This window comes from Ornithodoros turicata, chromosome 6 (genome assembly GCF_037126465.1).
Source record: "Ornithodoros turicata isolate Travis chromosome 6, ASM3712646v1, whole genome shotgun sequence".
Lineage (NCBI taxonomy): Eukaryota > Metazoa > Arthropoda > Arachnida > Ixodida > Argasidae > Ornithodoros > Ornithodoros turicata.
In genome coordinates this window covers 31,410,827-31,434,393 of record NC_088206.1, presented here as the reverse complement: position 1 = coordinate 31,434,393, position 23,567 = coordinate 31,410,827, and the positions used below count along the sequence as shown (strand labels likewise).

General features: G+C 45.5%; 1 protein-coding gene across 2 annotated transcripts in view; it reads right to left on the bottom strand.

Annotated features, from left to right (window-relative positions):
• LOC135396512 (syntaxin-12-like) overlaps positions 1 to 23,567 on the bottom strand; it is a 58,637-nt gene that overhangs the window by 7,983 nt on the left and 27,087 nt on the right. For both annotated transcript variants that reach the window (XM_064627523.1, XM_064627525.1), the window contains exons 7-9: positions 22,049 to 22,121; positions 21,542 to 21,624; positions 9,023 to 9,118 (exon numbers count right to left, since the gene is read on the bottom strand). In XM_064627523.1, the coding sequence (XP_064483593.1) occupies positions 9,026 to 9,118; positions 21,542 to 21,624; positions 22,049 to 22,121 (249 nt within the window). In that variant the 3' untranslated portion in view covers positions 9,023 to 9,025. The remainder of the gene's footprint in view (positions 1 to 9,022; positions 9,119 to 21,541; positions 21,625 to 22,048; positions 22,122 to 23,567) is intronic.

Below are 23,567 nucleotides of genomic sequence, written 5' to 3'. Positions count from 1 at the left end.
AAAGAACGCGAGTACCATTTTTCTGACATATCTGCAAGAAATCGCATTGTCTGTACCCCACTGAATAAAAGGGAGTAGAGAATAGGGGGACAGGACTAGAGGGACAGACGCAGTGTGCTCAATACAACTGATGCAGCAAATGTAATCACTTTTATGTCCCCCATTGAATCTCACGCAGCTTTTATTGTGCAATATTAGTGAACAATATTTGCATTGATTGTTATATGATTTATATGTTTAATATGATACTTTGAATGCCATTGGCTGCCTTTTTTAACAACCATGAGGGCAAATGATAGCACTTGGTCGGCTAGGATCTGTTTTATCGTCTCTCCACAACGATGTATCTTTGGGCGCACGAAACACCGTGGGACAGTTATTTCTGCAAACGCAACCAGGGACCATTTTTTTCGGGACGTGAAAATGCCCCACCGTGGTACAAGGTTCTACAGCTTCCCACCAAATCCACACAAAGTGGTCAGGAGAAGAAGATGGATGTCGGCTGTCAAACGTACATCTCACAAAATAATCTACACCGTGGGTTCTATCCGTCTTTCGTTCGTGTTGTGTTGTGTGATGTTGTGATTTGTGTTCTCAATTCAGACACGGACTTCCAGCTAGCTTAGACCTTGTCGCTCTGTCCGACTCCGCTAATGAGACTTTTGCATTCCTTTGCTGTAAGTGCAACCTTTGCAAGGTTGCTGTAAAAAGGATAAAAGAAAAAACACATAAGTGCAGCGCGCACGAAGAACAGCTAGAAGAATTGTAATCGCGCTGACGTGCCTGATTCTGCATATACTGTAGAAGTGTTTTTTTCTGCATGGAAAATATTTTCACGTTTGTGAACAAAGCTGGTTTGAGGAGTGATTCGCGAGAACTTAAATTCACGACACAGGGTTCCGGCAGTGTTTCCCTCTGGTCTGTCATGCCGTGGTCAACACCCGGGCATATTTCGACACGTACCAAGACATTTGTTGTTCATGGGGATGGCGGCATTCTAGGTCAATCCCTTTCTTCTTCTCACAGACATGGGAGGAAAAGCCACGTACAATGGCCTTTAGGGACCCAGGAGGAGGCCATAGTACTGGCCGTGTGCAGGTCAGCCAATTCATTTCAGCAGTTCTCATTTATTATCACTCAAGGCAGTGAAGCGTTCGGTTGAGATGTCGCACTATCATACAAGCTGGTTTTGAGAAGGCGGGGAAAGGCATACAGTGGAATGCGTCTGTAGGAGCAACAAAAACCTGATCAATTCTCGTTTCTTTACATCCTGCCTGATGGGATAGACAGTCTTCTGCGACTTGCTTAAACTGCCTATGCTGTATGGAGTAGAAAGGGTCACAGTATAGCGTCAAACGCCGCACGAGTTTCGCCGTCATATGGCCAGAGTTATTCGCGGGAACTTAAATTCACGATTTTGGAAAAATGTTCGGCACGAAAAAAAAAAAAAAAAATTTCTACAGTAGTCTTATGCCTTATTGATCGCCGAGGACAGAAAGTAGTCGTTCGGAGTCGATTGAAATCCGCAAAGTCACACAACCGATTACAGTGAAACCCACGCATAACGATATTGACGGTAATCGCGAATTCCATCGTTATAGGGGTACATTGTTAAACGAGGGCTGACCTAAATAGCGCGTCCCCGAAAAGTCACGCGCCACCCCGCGTGTAGCAAAAGAAAAAGAAACAGATGCTAAAAAAAACTTCAAGCTGTGTGACATTGCACTGGCTTGGGAAAACAGCGACCAGAGCTCGTGGAGGGAACCAGGGAACATATCAGGACAACTTCTGGCAACACTACACGTCACCATTACGCAAGTCGGCTTCACCTAACGCCTGCGTGCTTTAGGAGAAGCTCGCTTTAGAACCCTGTCGCGGGTGGAAAGCACGTGCTAGGCCTTTAGAATCATCTCTCGAATCATCTCGCGAATTTAAGCAACATTGGCCAAATACGGAGACACAAAAGCGTTACCACCTACCTCTTTCACTGCCGGTATTGGAAAATGAACAGTTGCTGTCTATTTTCTTGCCACAATTTTTATTTTGGTTTAATTCTTTTGATGTGAATTTCGGACGATACGAATTTTTTCCGCTATCCCGTGAGATTTGTATAATCGAGATTCTACTGTATCTTATCGCGGCGAAAATTGCGGCGAGGTTATGCGCACGGGACAGCGTCCAACATCGTTATACGAGTACTCGGAACCGCGGTTTCCATCGCTGTACGCGGGTCGTTTCCCCATAGAAACAATGTATATTTTGACGGTAAAGTCATGAACCATCGTTTTACGAGGGATATCGTTATACGCGATATCGCTATCCGCGGGTTTTACTGTAACACATTTTCAATTTTCATGAAGCCCGCCATATGCACCTTTGACTGATTTCGATATGGAGCACTCACTCAAAAGGTTCGCTTTCCCATCGCTACGTAGCTGTGCAAAGTGCGACCTTCAGTCTGTGCATCAGGCATATACTAATGTCTGTGCCACAGTGCCATTATTGCACAAGGAAGAGGAACAGAAAAAGGAAAATGCGTGCATAAAGGGGACAGTCTCATAGGCCACGGCCTACTCAGAATCATTCTATTCTGAATTGGGTTGGCGATATTCGTGTTCGTGGGGCTTGCAATTGCCTTGGGCTTCATTTTCTGGCCCGGGATGCCAACAACAACTTTATTTTTGACCTTGGAGAGTGGGGAGTTTCATCGCCACAGGCGATACTCTACCCCATTGCTGGTTGGAATGGGGGGAATAAAATAACGATCGAAGTCCGATGGTGTCCAGAAATGTCAGAAGAGCTTTGAGCGCAGAGCGTTGCTGGGCTGGATTGGGCCAGGGACCAAGTAATTTCGATAGGAAGAAAGGGCGAGAGTCCAGCTGACGAAGAGACTCGGAGAGTGTGGTTCGGGAAGGTTGGTAGTGGGAGCAATGAAGAAGAATATGCTCCAGATCCTCAAGAGCACCACAGTGGCAGCAGGTGGAAGAGTCAACCTGTCTCAAGCGGTAACGCCACTGAGCTGTAAAGGCCACATCGAGGCACACTCGGTGGATTAATGCAGCATCTTGACGAGAGGTGTTTCGTGGCATGCGGAAAGTGAGCGTTGGATCAACTCTGCTCAACATAGAGGTGGGAAGAATGTCGGTTGTGCGTTGGTGGGAAGCCAGGGGTGTCACTAGGCGTCGCAGAATTGAACGGCGGTCTCCTCTCAGCAGAACAATGCTGGTCCGTTTCTGATACGAGAGTGCTGCTTCTGCGGCGCTGTCGGCCTGCTCGTTCCCCACAACACCACAATGGGCTAGAACCCACTGGAGAACTAGCCTGTGGCCTGCGGCGTAGACAGTGTGGTAAGCCATTAACACATCTGTGACTTGGGGTGCGGATGGGCCTCGTATGCCAGAATTTTCAATAGCTTGAAGTGCAGATTTGGAGTCTGTAAAGACGGCCCATTCCCGGGGTGTAAAATCAGCAATGTGTTGTAGAAAGAAAAGGATGGCATAGAGTTCCGCAGCTGTGGAGGAGGTCGGATGTGAAAGGCGTCTTCCGTGCACTACGCCTTCGGATGGTATGACGAATGCTGAGGTGGACTTGTTGTTTCGGGATGAGCCATCGGTATATGCTGCCGTAAATGTAGGAAACTTCTCGTCTACCAGAGCATGAAAATGGGCTCAGAGGACTTGAGGGGGGACCTGATCTTTTCTTTCCAGAAGGTTTGGAAGGTGTACAAAAGTGGGTGGTACCGGTAGAGGCCAGGGGGCTTCCGGCGGTATAGTGTCCTTAGTCATGAAACCAGTGAGAGTCTGGCGTGTCCTCTGCGCTACTCGATAGAAGTCGCTTTCAGGGCGGTATCGAATTTTCCTGAGGAGCGGGTGGCGGGGAATGTGAGCACGCAAACGGAGGTAGTGCCGAGCCGTTTCCCGTTCACCGAGAACTTCAATCGGGAGCTCACCAGCTTCAGCCAGTACTTGCCGTCTTTCAGCCATTCTTGGAACTCCGAGGCGTCGACGAAGGCTTCGAGCAAACAGGGACCGAAGTGTATTTAATGAAGTTGTTGATATCCTGTGCAGAATAGGAAGGCTGTAAAGCACAGTCGCCCTCACCAATGCCGCGTGAACCGCGAGCAGGGAACGCTGATCACAGCCCCATCCTGAGCCAGAAAGATGTTGAATTACCGGGAGCCGTCGCTGCACTTTAGTTTCAAGGTGTTTAATATGCTGAGCCCAGCGCAAGACCCAGTCGATTAGCACGCCAAGGAAGCGGTGAAAGCGTACCGGTTCAAGCTTCTTTGTACCAAGCCAAAGAGGGAAATTGGCCATAGCTTTACGCGTGAAACGGAGCTCGACACACTTCTCGGGTGAAGGGTCCATCCCGAGGTGGTGTGAGGTACGTATGGATATTGTTTAAAGCGAGCTGCAGGCGGCGCTGGAGAGCTGGGCATGATTTTTCTCCCGTCCAAAGGGAGACGTCATCTGCATACACGGAAAACGACACTTTGCGACGAATTACTGATTGTAAGTTGGCCATCACCACGTTAAAGAGTGTCGGGCTGAGAATGCTTCCTTGGGGGACACCTTGTGGAACAGGATGCTGAGGGCTTTGGCCTTGGGACGTACGGACAGCGACAGTTCGGTCCGTAAGGAAGTCTTGGAGCCAGATGAAGAGCCGACCGGATACTCCAAACGAGCGCAAGGCGTGCAGCACACAAATGTGCGAGACGGTATCATATGCGCGCTTGATATTGAGGAAAACCGACAGGACAATCTGCCGATGGGCATGAGCATGTTGGGCTGTAGAGACTAGGTTGAGAACTGGATCCGTGGAGCTTTGGTGGCGACGAAATCCAGCCATTTCGTGAGGAAACGCACGTTGTTTTTCGAGCCACCAGTCGAGGCGATGCAAAACCATTCTCTCCATCAGTTTTCCCATACAGCTTGTCAAGCTCACTGGGCGAAAGGAGGATAGGGCATTTGGGGGCTTGCCTGGTTTCAGGATGGGAACAACCAATGCCTCCTTCCATGTATGTGGTGAAAGTCCTTGTTGCCAAGACGTATTATAGACATGAAAGAGAGCTTGGAGTGACCGCCTGTCAAGGTTTCGCAGGGCGGCAAAGGTGATTTTATCGGGTCCAGGGGACGAGCCGGTGTTCACAAGCTGCAACACTGCCTTTAGCTCGATTAGTGTGAAGTTGCGGTCCATAACTTCCGGGGGACGGGGCCAGTCTTGGTGAAGTTCAGCTGTCAAACTGTGGACAAAACTGCGGTGTACTGGCGTGGTCGAGGCAGCCGCCGGAGTCGTTAGTACCACACAGAGGTCCGTCGCTAGCGTGTTTTCGTCTACACCCTTAACGATAGCCAAGGCCGCGAGAGGATTCTTTTGAGGGGGCGCCTCCTTCAGAGATCAGATTGTCCGTCAGATCTTCGTGGCCGGATCAAACGGTGAAAGGTGGTGGCAAAACTTACGCCAACGCTTCCTGTCCTCGTTCTCAAGTTCTCGTGTTACTTTAGCTTTCATCCGGCAGTATTCCACGATGTCCGTAAGTTGCCGTGTCCGACGAGCCGTTCTTTCTGCTCGGCGACGTAATGCGCTAAGGTGGTTAATTGCTGGGGAATGACCGACATGGCCTGTTACCCTTTTAGACATGACCACCGCGTCCTGAATACCGCGGGTAATTGCTTGAGAGAGAGCCTCTGGGGGACATACCGGTGTGCACAGATGTTCTGAGGCCCGCACGAAAAAGTCTCCAGTTTGTGAAAGAAATCAGTCCAGTAGTTGCTGAGAGGGGCAGTCTGTCGTGCAAAATATATAGGGGAAAATGATCTCTACCTCTAGTGTCGACGTCCGTAGCGCACGACAAGTGGCGAATTATGTCGGTTGAACACCACGAGAGGTCCAATACATCGAGTGACATTGGGGATCGCATGTAAGTGGGCTCGCGGTTGTTCAGCAGGCACATGTTATTATTCTCCATTGCCTCCAACAACCTCCTTCCCCTACCATCCGTCCTTCGGCTTCCCCAGGCCGAGTGATGTGCATTGAAGTCACCCAGCACAAGCGCCGGGGCTTCCAGAGAACCAAGTAAGTGTTCGAGGTCACTCCACGGGACCTGTACCGCAGGACGGATATAGATACTGACGACCGTTAACAGCATGGGGCCAAGGCGGATCCTGCAGGTGACGTAATCATTAGAGCGATGACAAACTGACCCGTTGGGTGCAGCAACGAGATCATTGCGAACGTATAGCGCTGTTCTGCTCTCAGGGGATTGATCAGATCGATAGATTGTGTATCCATTAACGCGATGTGTACAATCCATGCCGTGTTCGCATATAGCTATGAAAGGGAACTTGTACTGTTGTAGATGTAATTTAAAATCAGGGAGCTTGTTACGCAGGCTTCGAGGATTCCACTGCATTGCCGTGGCCTTTCTATACAATGCCGTCATGCTGATGCGAAGATATGCCTCCAGTGCCAGAAGCGCTTGAACCTCGGGCAGTTGCGACGCACCAGGAAAAGCAGAGACAATTGCCTTAAGGGCAGCGAGTACCGCTGAGAAGAGTCCCAGAGGAGGCCCGGGATGCCAGGATGCCAACTACCCAACCAAATACATTATGAAAAAAAAAAAAAAAAATGAAAAAAGAAGAGGCTATTGAGACTTCTTCTGTGTGTCTGTTTTTCGTTGTCTCCCAAGTTCATCATGTATTGTTGTATTCTAGTCACCAGCTTGCATTCTTCCTAGCCATTCTTACGTAACCAATGTAATCAACGTACTTTCAAGCCAAAATTTTGAACCACCTTAAAGAGCTACATTTTTCGTGCCTGATACTGCCTGAGCACATATCCCAGGATATCCCAGAGCCCCAGCGATCAGTGCATTTCACTGGTTTTGAGCAGTTTTTGTAAAGGGTGCACTCACACAGGTGGAGGTTACACATGTGTAATTCTACCTATTCCATTTCAGCCACATAATACCAGTGGATTTCAAAGGCCAGCTAATATATCGAATGAAGTGAGGAATACACAGTGGAAGTTGTCATGCTGGGTGTGGGCAGGGGACTGGGATACAAAAGCAATTCATACGCCATATTTTGACCTCAGTATTCACCACTTCAGTGGAGGCATCATCGGTTACCGTGCCATCCTCACAATGCGTACAATTCATCAATAGCAAGCAAGCAAAGTGGCTTCTTGCATGATTGGACATTTGTCGGCTGCTGTTTACTATGTTCCTTGAAACAGCCATAGTGCCATGCAAAATGTTGTATTTTAATCCATTCTAACCTCCGAAATTTTCCACCAAATATCATGCCTAGATTTGAATCTTATTCCATTCATGGAAGAAGTGTGCTCCCAAAATGCAGCACATACAGCAGAAAGTCTATGACTCAGTGAACCCTCGTTAGTGTGACCCCCGCTAATCTGACATGCTCACTTTATGACCGCTTTCTTGGGAACCATTTTACTGCCATGTAAATCCACCTCCTTAGTAGGTCTATAATTCGCTTATCCAACAATGACCGAGATTTGTGTGTGTCACGAGTAGGGTCAAACACATTGTATTATCCTCTCGCTATTATGACTGCGGCACTTGACCCTCAGAACAGCCCTCGAGGAAAGTCTACCATGTACTTCAGGCAGAGGGCAACACGCGTTACAGTAGGCCAGAGCTGTATATTAAAAGGGAGTCTGGCCATTAATGGGTCATGCCTATACCTGAAGCTCCACCCACTTTTTCAGCTTTCCGAACAATGAAGTCTTGAAATATGGGGCGCTACCAATCAGCCTATCCTCACTATTTTCCCCCCTATCCAACATGGGCAGCGCCATTTTGGGTGGCAAGTGGATTGGATAGGATTGAAATGGATACCACTCGCAATCTGCAAAAGTAGTGAATTGTTGGTGCAAATTTGATAAGCGCCACCTAGGGAGCGTAAGGCACGTCGGGAATTGTCGTCTGCTTCCGTCATTGTACCACTGCCGGCAGAACCACCTGCTGGGACACGTTCTGTTGTCGGTATGATTTTTAAACAAATCTACATGAATAGTTGGAATATAAGAGGCAAGAATGTTTATATCCATGAAATCCAGCTGTTAAATATAAGATTGTACAGCACAGCGCCATTTTTGTTATGATTTCGTTGTGATCGCCGTGTTCATTAGGCCTAACACCGGCGACAAAACGTATTATTTTCAGTTAGATATCGATGGATGAGCATAAGTTTAAACTGATTTCCGATAAATTTATATTAGGATGTACATTTGCAGCGTAAAATGAGGTTAGTCTGTGAAAATTTTTTGTCACGAAATCCCCACTTCACTGTGTTTGTTTTCGTCGCCATTTTGGGTGGCAGTATGGTGTCATGGCGACCCCCTTGGTAAAAAGCAAACCAATCAGAGGAGCAAAACTGTGATTGACAGGTCGAGCCTCTTTTTGTGACTCCTCCCAATGGCCAGACTCCCTTTTAATATATGGCTCTGCAGTAGGCCAACAAGGGTTAGGATGACTCCTGATGTTGTTGACCTCGGGATTACGCATACCGCCTTTCGAGCCACCAAAGTGCTGAAGTGCTTAAAAAGGCAGTGACCAAAGGACCAGGTCACACAGTGCTGTTGACACACACAGTGACATATTGGACACATGAGAGTGACATATTGGGTCTGCCCAGAGGTCTCCTAATAACGCTACAGATGGGGTGCGTGATGGTGAGCTGAGTAGGGCCCCCATACGTCACTGCGAAGGAGGCAAGCGAAGCACTAATTGTTATTCTTTAAGAAATAGGACATTTATAACCAGTGCATAATTGATACTGTCCATTTAGAAAGCTTGATTACTGATAATTCTTCTAAGTAGACATTGATAACTGACTTTTTCAGAAAATAAAGGATCATAAGTATGTAGGCTTTTGTTCTGCAAAGCAGTCTGTCTGGAGGGTGGGTTTCTAATTTTTTATGACAATTCGCTTTATGACCTCAATCCACGGGAACGGCGGTGCCTGTTCCTTTAGGCATCCACATCCTTCCTCACCTGTTAACCCTTGGTTAATACGATGACTGTGATGACTATGGCCAACAGAACTATTCCAAAGACAGCCAAACATATCATTTTCTTCCTGGCTTTTACCTGCAAGACGCAAGTGTGCAACTGTACCACTTCGCAAATCACAATCACGCTTTCAAAATGACAAACAAAGTCAAAGTCAGTGGACTCCTCTTAAACGCAACTCTAAGGGAATGGAAATATTGTTCCATTTGTCAAAGGTTTCACTTACGCAAAGTACACAGATTTCATGAAATGAAACTTCATTTCAAGATAATCAATTTCCGATACTGTGGGTAGCAAGGAAAAAAGAGTTAATGGCTCTTCTCTTCGCATTTTATGATTGCTTTTTTTATTAAATATGCATGTATGCCTGAGGCTTTAAAAAAAGTTCATGCACACCTCAATCGTCTACAACGAGGATTATCTTTCTGTTCTGCCAGACAGACTGCACATCCTCTTCCTGCGTTCAGGTTTCCGATATTACCTGTCAGTATCATGTGGCATCGTCCACATCCTCATCCAAGGAGTGGCCTGCTATGACGACAGCGTTGACTTTGGCACATAAAATTTCACGGTCTCTATTTCTGAATCTTCGGTAATCTTCCAGGTTCGCCGGCATCTCAGTACCTCCACCTGCCACCACATTGTTCCCCTTACCCGAAGTACACCAAACGGGTTGTCTCAATTATCCGAAGATGTTTATCATTGCATATATAGGAAACTAACCAAAGGTGACCCTATTGTTCCATTTATCCGTAATTTCCGTTTAACCAAGTTTCGTTTAGTGGGAGTCCACTGTACACAGTCTCAGAACGAAAAGCACAGCTATACCATGTACCACAAACATCGGTACAGTCGAACCCGGCTATACCAAACCCGGTTATATCAAATTATTGCCTATATCGAACATCCAAAACATCCCCTTGAAAATGGCATGTAACTGTATAGGCGTGCTGTACGTCTATATCGAACAGCCGTCACTGCTGTCATCGGCTATATCACACTACCGCTGGAATCCTATGACGCGCCCTTAGTAACTTCCACACATTTTTCGCGATTCAAAGCGCGGCTTGGAGATCAGGGATGAAGTCATCCTCATGAAAAGGAGTTGGAAATGAGGGCAGGCTGCCAACGGGAGAAGTTAGTGACCCCACGGAGCTTTGCTGCACGCTACCTTCCCCGAGCATGCGACCTGCAATGGAATCGTCCATGCCGGCCGTGCGCAGTGGCGGCTAGCATTGGTGTTACCTTTCGTTTGGTTGTGCGGGGCATGAATGAGGCAGCCATGGATGCTAAGAAAAGGAAGAACCGGGACTTCACGACCAAGCTCGACATCATCCGACGTGTTGAGAATGGAGAAAAGAAGTCTTTGGTAGCAGAAGCATTCGGCATCCCACGAAGCACGTTGAGTACGCTTCTTCTGAACAAGGCGGACATCAGAATGAAAGCAGCAGGACCAGCAGGACAATCTCGCAAGGGAGCATGCCGCTTGAGGACGCCGGCGTTTGAAAGGATCAAGAAGGCACTGTACGCATGGTTTCTGGATATCCGGGCCAGGAACCTTCCCATGGATGGACCAATGCTGACTGAAAAAGCCAGGTGCTTCGCAGTGGCCTTTCACGACGAGAACTTCAATGGCAAACTTCAGGCGAAAGCGAAGCTGTGAACGCCCAGGAAACGGAGAAATGGCTGTCGGACTAGTAGCCGGAAATTTCCGTAAAGTTCTCTCCTGCCGAGATTTTTAACGCGGACGAGACTGGTCTGTTTTGGCAAATGCTTCCCAACAAGACTCTCGACATTCGTGGAAGCACATGTCACGGAGGCAAACTCCGCAAGGCTCGCGTGACTGTCCTTTTAGCAGCGGACATGGACGGGTCTTGCAAACTCCGGCCATTCGTCATTGGAAAAAGCAAGGCTCCACGATGCTTCAAAATCTATAGAAGCCTTCCCGTCCAATACGGGTCCAACACTAAAGCACGGATGACGCGGCAGCTGTTTTCGGAGTGGCTACAAGCATGGGATAGCGAGTTGGGCAGGTCTAATCGTCGCGTATGCCTTCTCCTGGACAATTGCTCGGTGCACCACACGACAAGCCAGCTGCAGAACATTGAAGTGAGGTTTCTCCCGCCCAATACGACGTCAAGGCTTCAGCTCCTTGATCAGAGTATCATAAAGGCATTCAAGGTAGGCTACCGGAGGCGTTTGCTGCAGCGCCTTCTGATTAATCTTCGAATGAGTCAGAGCCTCAAGATTGACCTGCTGGGTGCCATACAAATGATCACGGGTGCCTGGAGTGACATCAAGCGTGAAACAGTAGTGAACTGCTCTCGCAAAGCGGGCTTCGTGGCAGTTGCAGACAAGGCGTGTGCGGATGCCTTGGACAACGATGACAACTTCGAGTACGCTCTGGATGACGAGCTTCGAAAGGTCAGAGTTCCCAGAAGCCGTTCCCACTGATCTGACAGCACAGGATTTTGTAAGCGCCGACGACAATGTGCACGTTGTGGCAGAGATGACGGTTGCGGACATCATAGCAGACGTTGCTGGTGACGACGGTGATTTAAGCGGCTATGAAGGCTTACTGGGAGGTCTTAATGGCGACGATGTCATGCCCACAGCCGCCGAGATCGCTCCTGCTTTCGCTACCATTCATCGCTGCTGCGGGGCAATAGAATTAGCTGGACTTTCTCATTTAGGAGGCCTCGAGAAGATCGAAAATACTGTAATGGACTTCATGGCTCGCAACAAGAGACAAGCCCAACTCACGGAGTTCTTCCGTCCCAAATAAATGTTGTTAACTGTCCTGTTGCACACTTTGCTTGTGCAGTTTCTGCTCTCTCGCATGGAAATCGGTAAGCTCCCGTTTCATGCTATCCCAATTAAATGACAATTAATATGGCACACGCGAATGTCAGTTCAAATACGAACGTTTTATATATTGATAATTCGGTATATTGAATTATTTTCAGATCCCCCTCAAGTTCGATACATGCGGGTTTGACTATAAGTCATCAGCTGCAATAATCAGGGACGGGCAGTAATGCTCATACTTTGTATTATAATACAAATACGTATATACCACATTTGCATGACTGCCAAGACGATTTTTTTCTTCCAAAAAATGGCACCCCAAAAATGGGGGTCGTCTTGCAATCGAAACCATACCTCCCGCCAGATGAGGAAAGAGTGCAAACGCCAGACAAAAGGGGGATCGCGAAAGGCGAGGCGGGCCAACATAAGTTACTTCTCCCTCACTTGTCAAGCTGTGCCTCATGTCTTCCAGTGCTAGTTGCATTTCGCGTTTGCACATACGTTTCGTGATGGCCCCAAAGCGTGTTTTCTACCCTACTGCGTTCAAGCGGAAAGTGATGGAAGCAGCTGAAACCACGAACAACAACGTTCAAGTTGGGCAGCGTTTCTGAGGCAAATGTACGAAGATGGCTTGGACAACAGAAAGAAATCTTCGACTGTTCCAGCATGAGAAAAACCTTCGGTGGGCCAAAAGAGTGGACGGCAAGCTAACCCCTACCAGACGTCAGAAGCGTGCATCTCTGAGCCAAGTAGTCACATGGATTTTTGGACGCATGGAAGGCAATCCCCCGAGAACATCGTAGTGCGTGCATTCAAGAAATGCAGCGTTTCGAACACGATGGACGGGACTGTAGACGACTTGCTGTGGGACGACTCAGACAATGAGAACAGTGGTGATTCCAAAGTATGTTAGGTGGCAAATTTTGTCATTATTTTTTTCCTCCTATTTTTGTGATCATTTTTGGAGGGGTCGTCTTGCAATCGGCGGCGTCTTGCATTGTAGCAAATATGGTAATACTTGGAAGAAATCAGTATTGTAATACTAATACATAATACTTTGAGTTTCAGGTATTATAATACTAATACTAACGTGTATTACATGAGTATTACTAGCAATACATTGATATATAAATTGGGAGTTCTCAAGAATGAAAAAGCAGAAATATAAACGATTTGTACAGTACTTATTGATGCAGCCATTCTCCAGTCACGTTTTATTTTAGACGGTTGCATTTTAACATGCTCTCAAGGGGATAGTCTTGTGGTGCACGTCTATTCGATCGTCGAAAAATGCCGGCAAATGAAAGTAGCCTCTCTGATCTGATGATATAGTGCTGACCAATTTCGAGCACAGGTGACTCCTATACTCTTACTGTGTCAGTCTCAACTTTGCTCAGTCTTGACAATAAAAATGGACCGCTCAAAATTGTGTGACCACCCATGGTGCAACTGCCTCCATGAGTGACTTCACTGAAACTGTTTCAGACGGCAAAGGCCTTGTATATGTGCTTACTCATGATTAATAAAAACATTAATAAGCATTTTTGGTAGCTCTCTCTGCTGTGGTTAATGTCCTTTAAATAAATTATAATGTTAATGTATTTGCATAATTGAAAAAAGTTATTTTTCAGAAGGATTATTAAGGTGGGGGGCCGTGGTTGGTTTGGTACTACTAAAAGGGTTCATGTACAGAAAAAGTTTGAGAAGCACTGTTCTAGAGTATTGTAATACATGTAATACCCCAATTTTGGGCATTATAATAGAGATATAAACACTTCTAGGGAATGAGTATTATAATACGTCATACAAATGCTCAAAAGTATTACAGTAATAGTATTATAATACAAAGTACTACTATTAGTGCTGACCTCTGAGCTGCATCAACGAAGTTTACCACTACTACAACCTCCAACTAAGTGGAACAAAGTGGGGAGTCCAAGCTGTTACAGCAAAATGCAATAAAACAAAATTTGTGACACAACGAAATAACTGACACTCCCCACAAGGTTGCCATAGAGAACAATGCATCTTAGCCCCCACAGAAAGAAGGGCTTTTGAAGTCGACACATCAATACAATGGAAGAAAAATTCTCAAAACAGCATTTACTCCCGCCCTAGCACCTGCCCCAAGGCCAGCAAGACAAGCAAACACATGCTGCTGCATTGCAGTAACATTTATTAAAATAGAAGGTTGAATTGAATCAAATAAGATGTTTGAATGGGAAACTAGTGGTCACTGGCTGCTCATTGTTTCTTTCATCACTGTCGCCACTGTCACTCATTCAGTGATCGCAACTGATTGAGTTTGCATACCCTGTGCTAACTGGCGACAATGCACCCGGAGAGGCAGCGCAATAGGGTTGTGCAGAGCCGTTTCTGATGCAAGTATGGGTGATGCCCTCACCACCAGGTTGACATTTCAGAATTGCCGATACTCAAAGATATTCATGGTCGAAGACACACATATTGAAAGATAAGCTCTTACACGCTCAAAGCAAAGCATTCGGCTTCGGTCACGTGCAAGTAAGCTCCGCCTTCTTGCCCGCACACACTGTGCTTCTACGCATGCATCATGTCCGAAATGGCTTTCAATTCGCAATGCAGTTCAAAATATCGGGTGTGTTGCAGCACATTGTTCTGCTGTATTTCTAGTGCACAGGAGACGGTACATCCCCAAAGCCATGGAGGTTTAACATGAGATGACTATGAATAATCCAGCACGCCTTCCGAGGAACGGTCCGAACTACTGAACGGGGAAATACATTGGTTCAATGGGGAGTTTGACAGTGTCAACGGAACACAAGTCCGAATTTGTGGAGTGCGAATTATTGGTCAACGAGTGTATACAGGGTGTCCCAGAAAGCATGTCATAGAATTATAATAAAAAAACTACGCCACCTAGAATCATGCGGTCAACAGCATTTGTTCTTGTTAGGTTTTTGCCACCTCCTAATGTGAATGTCATGTACTCCAAGTTTAATTATGCAAATATTTGCGAACTGAACTCGGAAATTTGCCAAGTAAAGGTCACTTTTTACCCCACCAATATGAAGAGCGTGCCGAATTCACTCAAATTCATTATAATTGATAGTGATATTCACGAGCTCTCCCATTGGAAAAAATAGCCGAATATCATGCTTTTCGGGGCACCCGACCATAACGCGCGATGACTTTTTGAGCGCAATTGCTCTCAGTACGACGAAAGAGGGTTCCGAAGCCAGCCTACAGAGTGATAGTAGAAAAAGTAACAGTTCCTAAAATTGGGAGAGGAAAAGCATTATCCCAGCGAAAGTCGGACGTGACTAGCCGTGCCTGTTTTATCTCTTTCTGCGATGTCGGGGAGGGCTGGGTTTCCAACCTCCTTTCATCGGACTGACAAAGATTGCGCTGAAAAATTCATCGTGCGCTATTCTGTGCGACCTCCGTAGAGCATGATGTTCGGCTATTTTTTCCGATGGGATAGCTCCTGAATATCCCTGTCAACTATCATTAATTTGACTAAATTAGACACGCTCTTCACATTGGTGGGGTAAAAAGTGACCTTTACTTGGCAAATTTCCGAGTTCAGTTCGCAAATATTTGCATAATTAAACTTGTACACAACATTCACATTAGGAGGTGGCAAAAACCTAACAAGAACAAATGCTGTTGACCGCACGATTCTAGGTGGCGTAGTTTTTTTATTATAATTCTATGACACGCTTTCTAGGACACCCTGTATATGTTCAAGGTACCCTCTATGCTCCCTAAAATGGCAACATATATCAAGAAATATGAAGGGAGCAGCTGAAAGAAATAGGTGAAAGTGATGGAATTGCATGATGGGTGCCACAAGGAATGGAAAGCTGAGCATGAAAGAAATAATTTCTGCAGAATCTATTACAGTTGAACCTCCACATAACAAAGGTCGACTTAACGATATTGTTTATTTAATATATTATTTCTGTTGCACGTACAGTTCCCCATAGACGCCAATGCATTTCTGAATTTCTGTTGCTATTGGCGTTGTCACGTGAAATGACGTAATTAATGAATCAGGCATTTATCACTTTTACCATGGGCTTTTGCCGTGGGAAATGCGCAATTGCTTCCCTGTTCATTTGTATTTCGAATTTGCTTTCCAGTGGTGCTTTGTGATTAGAGCAGTCCAAGCTAAGTTTTTGTCGGTTGATAACGAACTTGCGATAGGCTAGTTCCATCTCAAATCGAACAATCCGGTACACTTAATATCTCGAATGAAGGGGAAAAAAATATATGGTGAAGCCATCGGTGAGTTAGGAGAAATAAACGCTTTCGGAATTCTCTGCGGTGCGTGGTTCAGGATATAGGGGAGGAGGAAAAAACTGCCTCTCAAAAGACGATGTCGTCGCGTGCATGTTTGAGCGCTCCCTACAAAGCTATTTCTTGTCGCATTGTAGTAATTTCTTGATCTGGCTTTAGACCACTTAGGGCACAACAGGATCCTGCGTTGGCAGTGATGTGTCCGTTTTTGTTTGTCTCCAAAAAAATACCAAAGTTGACTCAAAGTGCCGAAAAGCATCATATTCACTGAAACACTGCGGACGATGTACGAAACGGATAAGATTGAACTTTATGCTGTTTAATTTATCATTCATGGGCTATCGAACGATGTATAATTTGTTTCTCTACTCTGTCAGGAACGTAAGCGATGCCTCTTTAAGTAGCACCATACCACCGAAAAATTACGAATTTCGGAAGCCTTTATCTAAAAAACCCCACCAAAAACTTGCCTCGAAATTCTTATATGTCGTAGGTAGTCCCTTGTACTATGCACAGAAGAAAAATCAAAATACGGACTTGATCGGTAGGCGCACTGTGGATTTTTTGCTACCCCTATACGCGGAGCGCATTCAAGCGGTGGCACCGTGTCCCGCGTGTTGCAAAATCGAATTTTCCAAAGGGACTTTCAACTTCTGTCTTCACATGAAAGTAATTGCTACGGTTTGAAGACGTTCTGAGCGTTTATGTTCATAACATTGTTGTAATCGCTGAATGTAGATTGTGGAGCAACCAGATGTGCTAGCAGTTTTTTGCGGGATGTCACACATCCATTGCAAGTGCTGGGAGCCCGTGAAGAACAGAATGCTTTTACCTCTTTGTAAGAGGTATGTCTGTTCAGGGTGATTATAAACAAGCATATTTACTGTACACATTAAGTCAGGAGAGACGCAGTGACTTCCAGCATTCTTTAAATCATTTCCTTTCCTACGGCTCCATGACCTCGGACGGCGGAACTCATACAGAGGAAAGTGTCGTTGTGTAGTGTCTTAAGCACACATTCAAGGCTAGTTCATGGTGCCTTTTGTGAACCTTGGCGAAACAGCCAGACTGGCGCCGCTGTCTAATATGTTCTTCGCTTCGACATGCTGCGACAATGGGAAGGTCCTAGTCGGATTAACTCTCGGAAGACACCTTGTGCAAAGTTTCGCATCATTCGTATCAGGAATGGCCTAGCTGTGCAGAAGCTGCTTCAAGTACTTCACAGCAAAGGTGGCTGAATAACAGCAAGCAGCAATGTCGCCCACATTTCAAGGAAGCTCACAGAGTGAGCCGTTTGTGCACCTGCCCGAAGTGGTCGAAGAAATAATTGAGTATATATCAGCTGAAGCCATTAACGTCACACCGCTTAAGTAAAGACGGAAGTCGGTGAAGGCACATGCACAGCAGAAACACTCCCAAATACGAGAATAAGTGTGCAGAAAGACAGGCCGTAAACTGGAGACTGCTTTTGGTGTTGCCTTGCCAGGAACACCCAGGTTTAACTGCCAGGATTGCAGCGAGTGAGCATGTAACGTGAGAATAGCCTATCAAGAAAATCTGACAAGAACCTGCCATCAAAAGTAACATTAAGGAAAGTGGCTCCTACAACAGCCTAAAGCAGTTCATGACACGAGCACTCTCATCCACCCAGGATGTTCTGCATATCTTACGTTACTTTCTTACCTTCGTTACCTTGTCTTCTTCGCTGTCAAGTTGTTTTTATTATGTGTACTGTAAATATGCTTCGATATGATCACCGTGGACAAATATAGCTTTTATCAGTACGCAAAAGTATTCTAAAGCATTCTGTTCTTCACGGGCTCCCAGCACTTGCAATGGATGTGTGACATCCCGCAAAAAACTGCTAGCACATCTGGTTGCTCCACAATCTACATTCAGCGATTACAACAATGTTATGAACATAAACGCTCAGAACGTCTTCAAACCGTAGCAATTACTTTCATGTGAAGACAGAAGTTGAAAGTCCCTTTGGAAAATTCGATTTTGCAACACGCGGGACACGGTGCCACCGCTTGAATGCGCGCCGCGTATAGGGGTTGCAAAAAATTCATACCGCGCCTACGGGTCAAGTCCGAATTTTGCTTTTTCTTCTGTGCATAGTCCAAGGGACTACCTTCAACATATAAAATTTTCGAGGCAAGTTTTTGGTGGGTTTTTTTAGATAAAGGCTTCCGAAATTCGTCATTTTTCGGTGGTATGGTGCTACTTAAAGAGGTGTCGCTTACGTTCCTTACCGAGTAGAATAACAAATTATATATAATTCGACAGACCCATGAATGGCACATTAAACGGCATAAAGCTCAATCTTATCCGTTTTTTACATCACCCGCACAGTCGCCGTGAATATGGTGCTTTTCGGCGCTTTGAGTCAACTTCGATATTTTTTTGCAGACAAGCAAAAACCGACACAGCACTGCCAACTCAGGAGCCTATTGCGCCCTAGGTGGTCTAAAGCTAAATCAAGAAATTACTACAATGCGACAATAAATAGCCTTGTAGTGAACGCTCAAACCTGCGCGCGACGACACCGTCTTCTGAGAGGCCGTTTTTTCCTCCTCTCATATTTCCCGAACCGCGCAGCGCAGAGAATTCCAAAAGCGTTTATTTTTCCTAACTCACCGATGACTTCAACATATATTTTTCACCCGTTCATTCGAGACATCAAGTGTACCCGATTGTTCGATTTGGGATGGAACTAGCCGATAATCAATGTCGTGACCATGGCCAAAAAGAAAAATGACGTTCCTATCCGCGACTTAATGACATCCTGTGCTCGCCATGTCAGAAATTTCGGTTCACTCAAAACATACTTTTTTCGTATGCTCCTGAACGGCAAGTACGGCGATGACGTTTGTACTCACTGAAAATTGCGCCACATTCAATAATAAGCGTGTGTTCCACGTTTTTATGCCAGTCTTATGACAAAGTAGCATAGAATGGGGCGTGTGGGTCGGCGCTTGGACCTCTTTTTCTTGACGCACAGTGAACTCTCGATAACCCAAACATCCACTATCCGGGTATCTTAGTTTGACTGAAGGGGAGTTTTGACTTATTGAATCAACAGCCTCAAATTTTGTTGCAAATTGGCCCAAAAAATGTCGCACTGGCCAGTACGATGATTAATTGTTTAATTAATTGCCTTACAGTGTAAACTTTATTTTCAAGCCTCAGTTGATCACAAAGTAGGTACATTTAATGCAAATCAGTGCTGGATGTGGCAGTACAGTCGTCGTCCGATTTTTCGGACTCGGCAGGGATCGCGCCAAAGCTCGAATAATCGAGCAGTCCGAAAAAAAATAAAAATTTTGCTCCAACATAAGCTTTACTAAGCACTAGTAGGCTGGAAAAATTTGTCGATTCTTTCTTAACGCGCTTCCAGCTCTTCCTGATAACAATAGCTTCTATTTCCCGAAGCGACATTTCGTCACTGTACATTGACAGAAGCACCGCCGTCATCAAGTACGCAAGTGGGCTTCACCTAATGCATGCGTACTTTAGGTGGAGCTCACTTTACAGCGCTGTCGCTCGACTCGCGGGCGGACAGCACGTGCTGGGCCTTTTGAATCAAGCCGTTGGCCAAAAACGAAGACGCTAAAGCGTTAGGACAGACCTCTTCTACTCAGAGGAATAAAAAATGAACAATCATTGCCTATTTTTTGCCTCAATATTTTAGTTGGTTGCTTTCTTTTTATACGAATTTCAGACAACACCAATATTTTCCGCCACCCCAAGAGAGAAATTCGCTAGTTGGGCAAACAGAGTCTGAAATATCGAGCGACGGGGCTGCACGGCGTCCGAAATTTTGGACGCTTTTATACATCAACTCTATGGGACCCGGCGTCCGTTCCGCGAATGAGTCCGAATAATTGAGCATGCCCGAAAAAATTCAGTCGGCGACTGTATTTTCACAGCTTTGGAAGTAATCTGGTATTTTCGTTTGCTTTGTGCACATAACTCGACTTACGAGTCCCTGTACCCCTTGTTGGGACTGCAAAATTTTTCCACTTTCATTCTTTAACTCAAGGTATGTTTGCAAAATATCGAGGCAGAACAAACTTCCTGCACTGAGGGTTTTTTTTTCTTTCATATTCCAATGGCTCAGGCATCTGTTCTTCATCCTGAGTGAAACAAACTTCATCAAGTAGGTCATCAAGGGATTCCTCAGCACAAACATCCACAGATAACATGCGTTCCCGATTTCCAACTTTGCCATGTCTGCAGCGTCTCGCATGTCCCTCAACACATCTAACGGCACGTGGTCATGTGAATCTATCTGGTTTGGGTGGGATTGTGTCGGCAACGAGTCGATCCACTTGTCCCCTTCAGGCTTGCCATAGTCGATATGGTGGCTGCATTCGCGTTTTTGACAGTTTTGCTGAAATTTCGACTTATGGGTATGTAAAATGTTCCTTGGGACAAAATAACTGTTCGAGATAGCTGATATTTCGAGTTCGACTTAAGCAGGTACTTTTTACATTACGGGTATACTGCAGGTACATGGGACCATCATGGGGCATTCGACTTCAGCCTAAATTTCTACTTAAGCGGTGTTTGACTCAGTGAAAGTTCACTATTCGGTTTAGCTAATTACTGTATTTAACCAATTGAAGTGCAGTCACTTTCAATTTCGTTATATTGAAGTTCAACTGTCATTTCTGTTTTACTCCTACATTATTAATTGTGTAGAAACTATTTTACTCTTGCTCATGTAGGAGTAAAACAAAATTAACATAATAGATTATCTACCTACATTAAATAGAACACGTACCTTATGTGTAAATATACTCCCAATTATTATTACTATATAAGTATTACCCTTACATGGAACTGCATCACCCAACAACGTGCAATGTGTAACTGTTGACATTGTTTTTTACCAGTCAAAATCCAGTCTTGATATTTATGACTGTTATTTTTGATTAAATTTGCCACATTTTACATATTTTGGAATTCAAAAATTATTTTTGTTCAGGACACAGACATATCTTTGGAAACTTTGTGATCTTGGGTGCTGAATTTTTTTTTTGTTAACATAAATTAAATTTGAGAATATGTAAAAAGCTGAAAAGCTTGAAAAAAAGCCTGAAATTTCCATCATTCAATGGGGCATTCACTTAGGTACACATTCATATGTAGCAGTATAGTCAAATATAGTCACTTCTCTTGCTCTAAGGAACGAGAGAATGAAGTTCTCTACAAAATTATAATTTTCAATGTCGAGGGTCAAAAGTGAGGACCTGAACAGTAATGCACTAGCATGAAACGAAGAAGTGACTTGAAGCTTTTGCTTTCATTCTCACTATATTGTTGAATCTAGACACTGTGAAAGATAGGTATCTCTAAGGAACTTTTGTACAACCTTTAGGTAGACAAAGAAGTTTGAGAACTTACCTGGTTCTGCCTTGCTTTTGCCAGCTGCTCTACACCTTCATCAACGCTGATTGCTGCAGTCTCAACACTTGCTTCAATGCTATCTGCAAGGAAGATATAATGTTGTCTTGACACAAATAAAAATGGCAATGTCAAGAATAATTTTTGCTGCAATTTAGTATCTTCTCTTTGGTAGTTGTAACTTAATTTACCAGCTTGTAGCTCAAGAAGATATGTTTCTTTTAGTAGCATCACTTTAGGACTCTAGTACACTTTAGGACTTCATCGCAGACGACACATCTAGGCCTGATGCTCAACTTTTCATAATTCTCTAACGCATGATAAATGCGTGACTTCACTGTGTATATGCACGGTCTCCATGCCCTACATTACATAATTGTATGAGATACACATTTCTGTTTTTGGTAGAGCCATGTTAGCTGAGCTTAGAGTTAGTCAAATGCTTCAAGCCATCAGTCTATCCAAAGTGAAAATTGACCTTTCTCTCAAGCTCAAAACGTGACTCACCTATAACATCTCCCTGATCATGAACCATTGCCGCCAAATCTTTGAAGATGGTATTCACATCCACAATGTCAGACTGCAAACATGCAACATCAAGTAAACAACTGTCACAAAATATGCATAGTCAAACACCAAATTTTTTTAACCCCAAAAATTCCTTTTCACACAACACCCTGGTATATCAACAGAGACAATGTACATTGATGTTATATATTCTGGACCCCTTTTTCGTGGAAAAGCATGGCAAAGGAACACATTTTGGCTCAAACCCGCGCGAATGGGCAGCCTTCACCGACTCAAAATCTGCACTGCAAGCTACTGAAAATTCTTGCATACGAGGCTCATCCACGCCCCTAGTAACAGATGTCTCACTGGCTTACCACCTTGTGTACGAAGCAGGACACAGGCTCGTTCTCCAGTGGGTTCCAGCCCATTGTGATGTCGTGGGGAATGAACAGGTCGACTACTCAGTTTAACCTGTCTCTCTCTCTCTCGGAGACGGACGAGTATTGCACTGCTGAGAGGAGACGGTCATTCCATTCTTCGACGCCTTGCGACACTCCTGGCTTCCTGACAATGAACGACTGACATTCTCCCCTGGTCTTGACTGAGAAGAGTTGATCCAATGCTCGCTTTCCGCGTGCCACGGAACATCTCTCGTCAAGATGCTGTATTAATTGATCGGATGGGACTGAATGTGGCTTTCACAACTCAATGGCGTTACCGCTTGAGACAAATTGACTCTCCTGGACGCTGTCACTGCGGTGCTCCAGAAGACCTAGACCTTCCTGAACCGCACTCTCTGGGCCTCTTAATCAGCCGGACTCCCGCTCCCCTCACTCTCTCTTAAAATTGCTTGGTCCCTGGACAAATCCAGCCCACCAACGCTCTGCCCTCAAAGCTCTTTTGTCCTTTTTGGACACCATAGGACTTCAACACTTATTGCAAAGGGGCTCATTATTTAATTCTCCACATCACCACCAGCGCTGGGGTAGAGTATCACCCCTGGCGATGAAACTCCCCATTCATCATTTCAAAATGAAGTTGCTGTTTTGGCTCACACCTGGCGCTTCACTGCTTCCTTTTCTTTCGGCTCGTGTTCACTGACTCAACAGCTGCGCTGCAAGCAATTGAAAATTCTGGCATCCGAGGCTCCTCCGCACCGTTGGTTATGGATGTGTTAATGGCTTACAACCTTGTCTACGAAGCAGGGCACAGGCTCAATCTGTAATGGGTTCCAGCCCATTGCGGTGTCGAAGGCAATGAACAGGCTAACAGCACCACCAAAGCTGCTCTCCCGTCTCGGAGACGGACGCGTATTGCACTGCTGAGAGGAGATCGTCGGCCCACACTCCGACGCCTCGTGACTCCTCGGGCTACCCGCCAACGGTCTGCTGACATTCTGTCTCTCTCCCCTGCCATGCTGAGCAGAGTTGATCCAGCGCTCGCTTTCCGCATGCCTGCACACATCTCCCATCAAGATGCCGCATTAGTTCATCGAGTGCACCTTGATGTGGCCTTC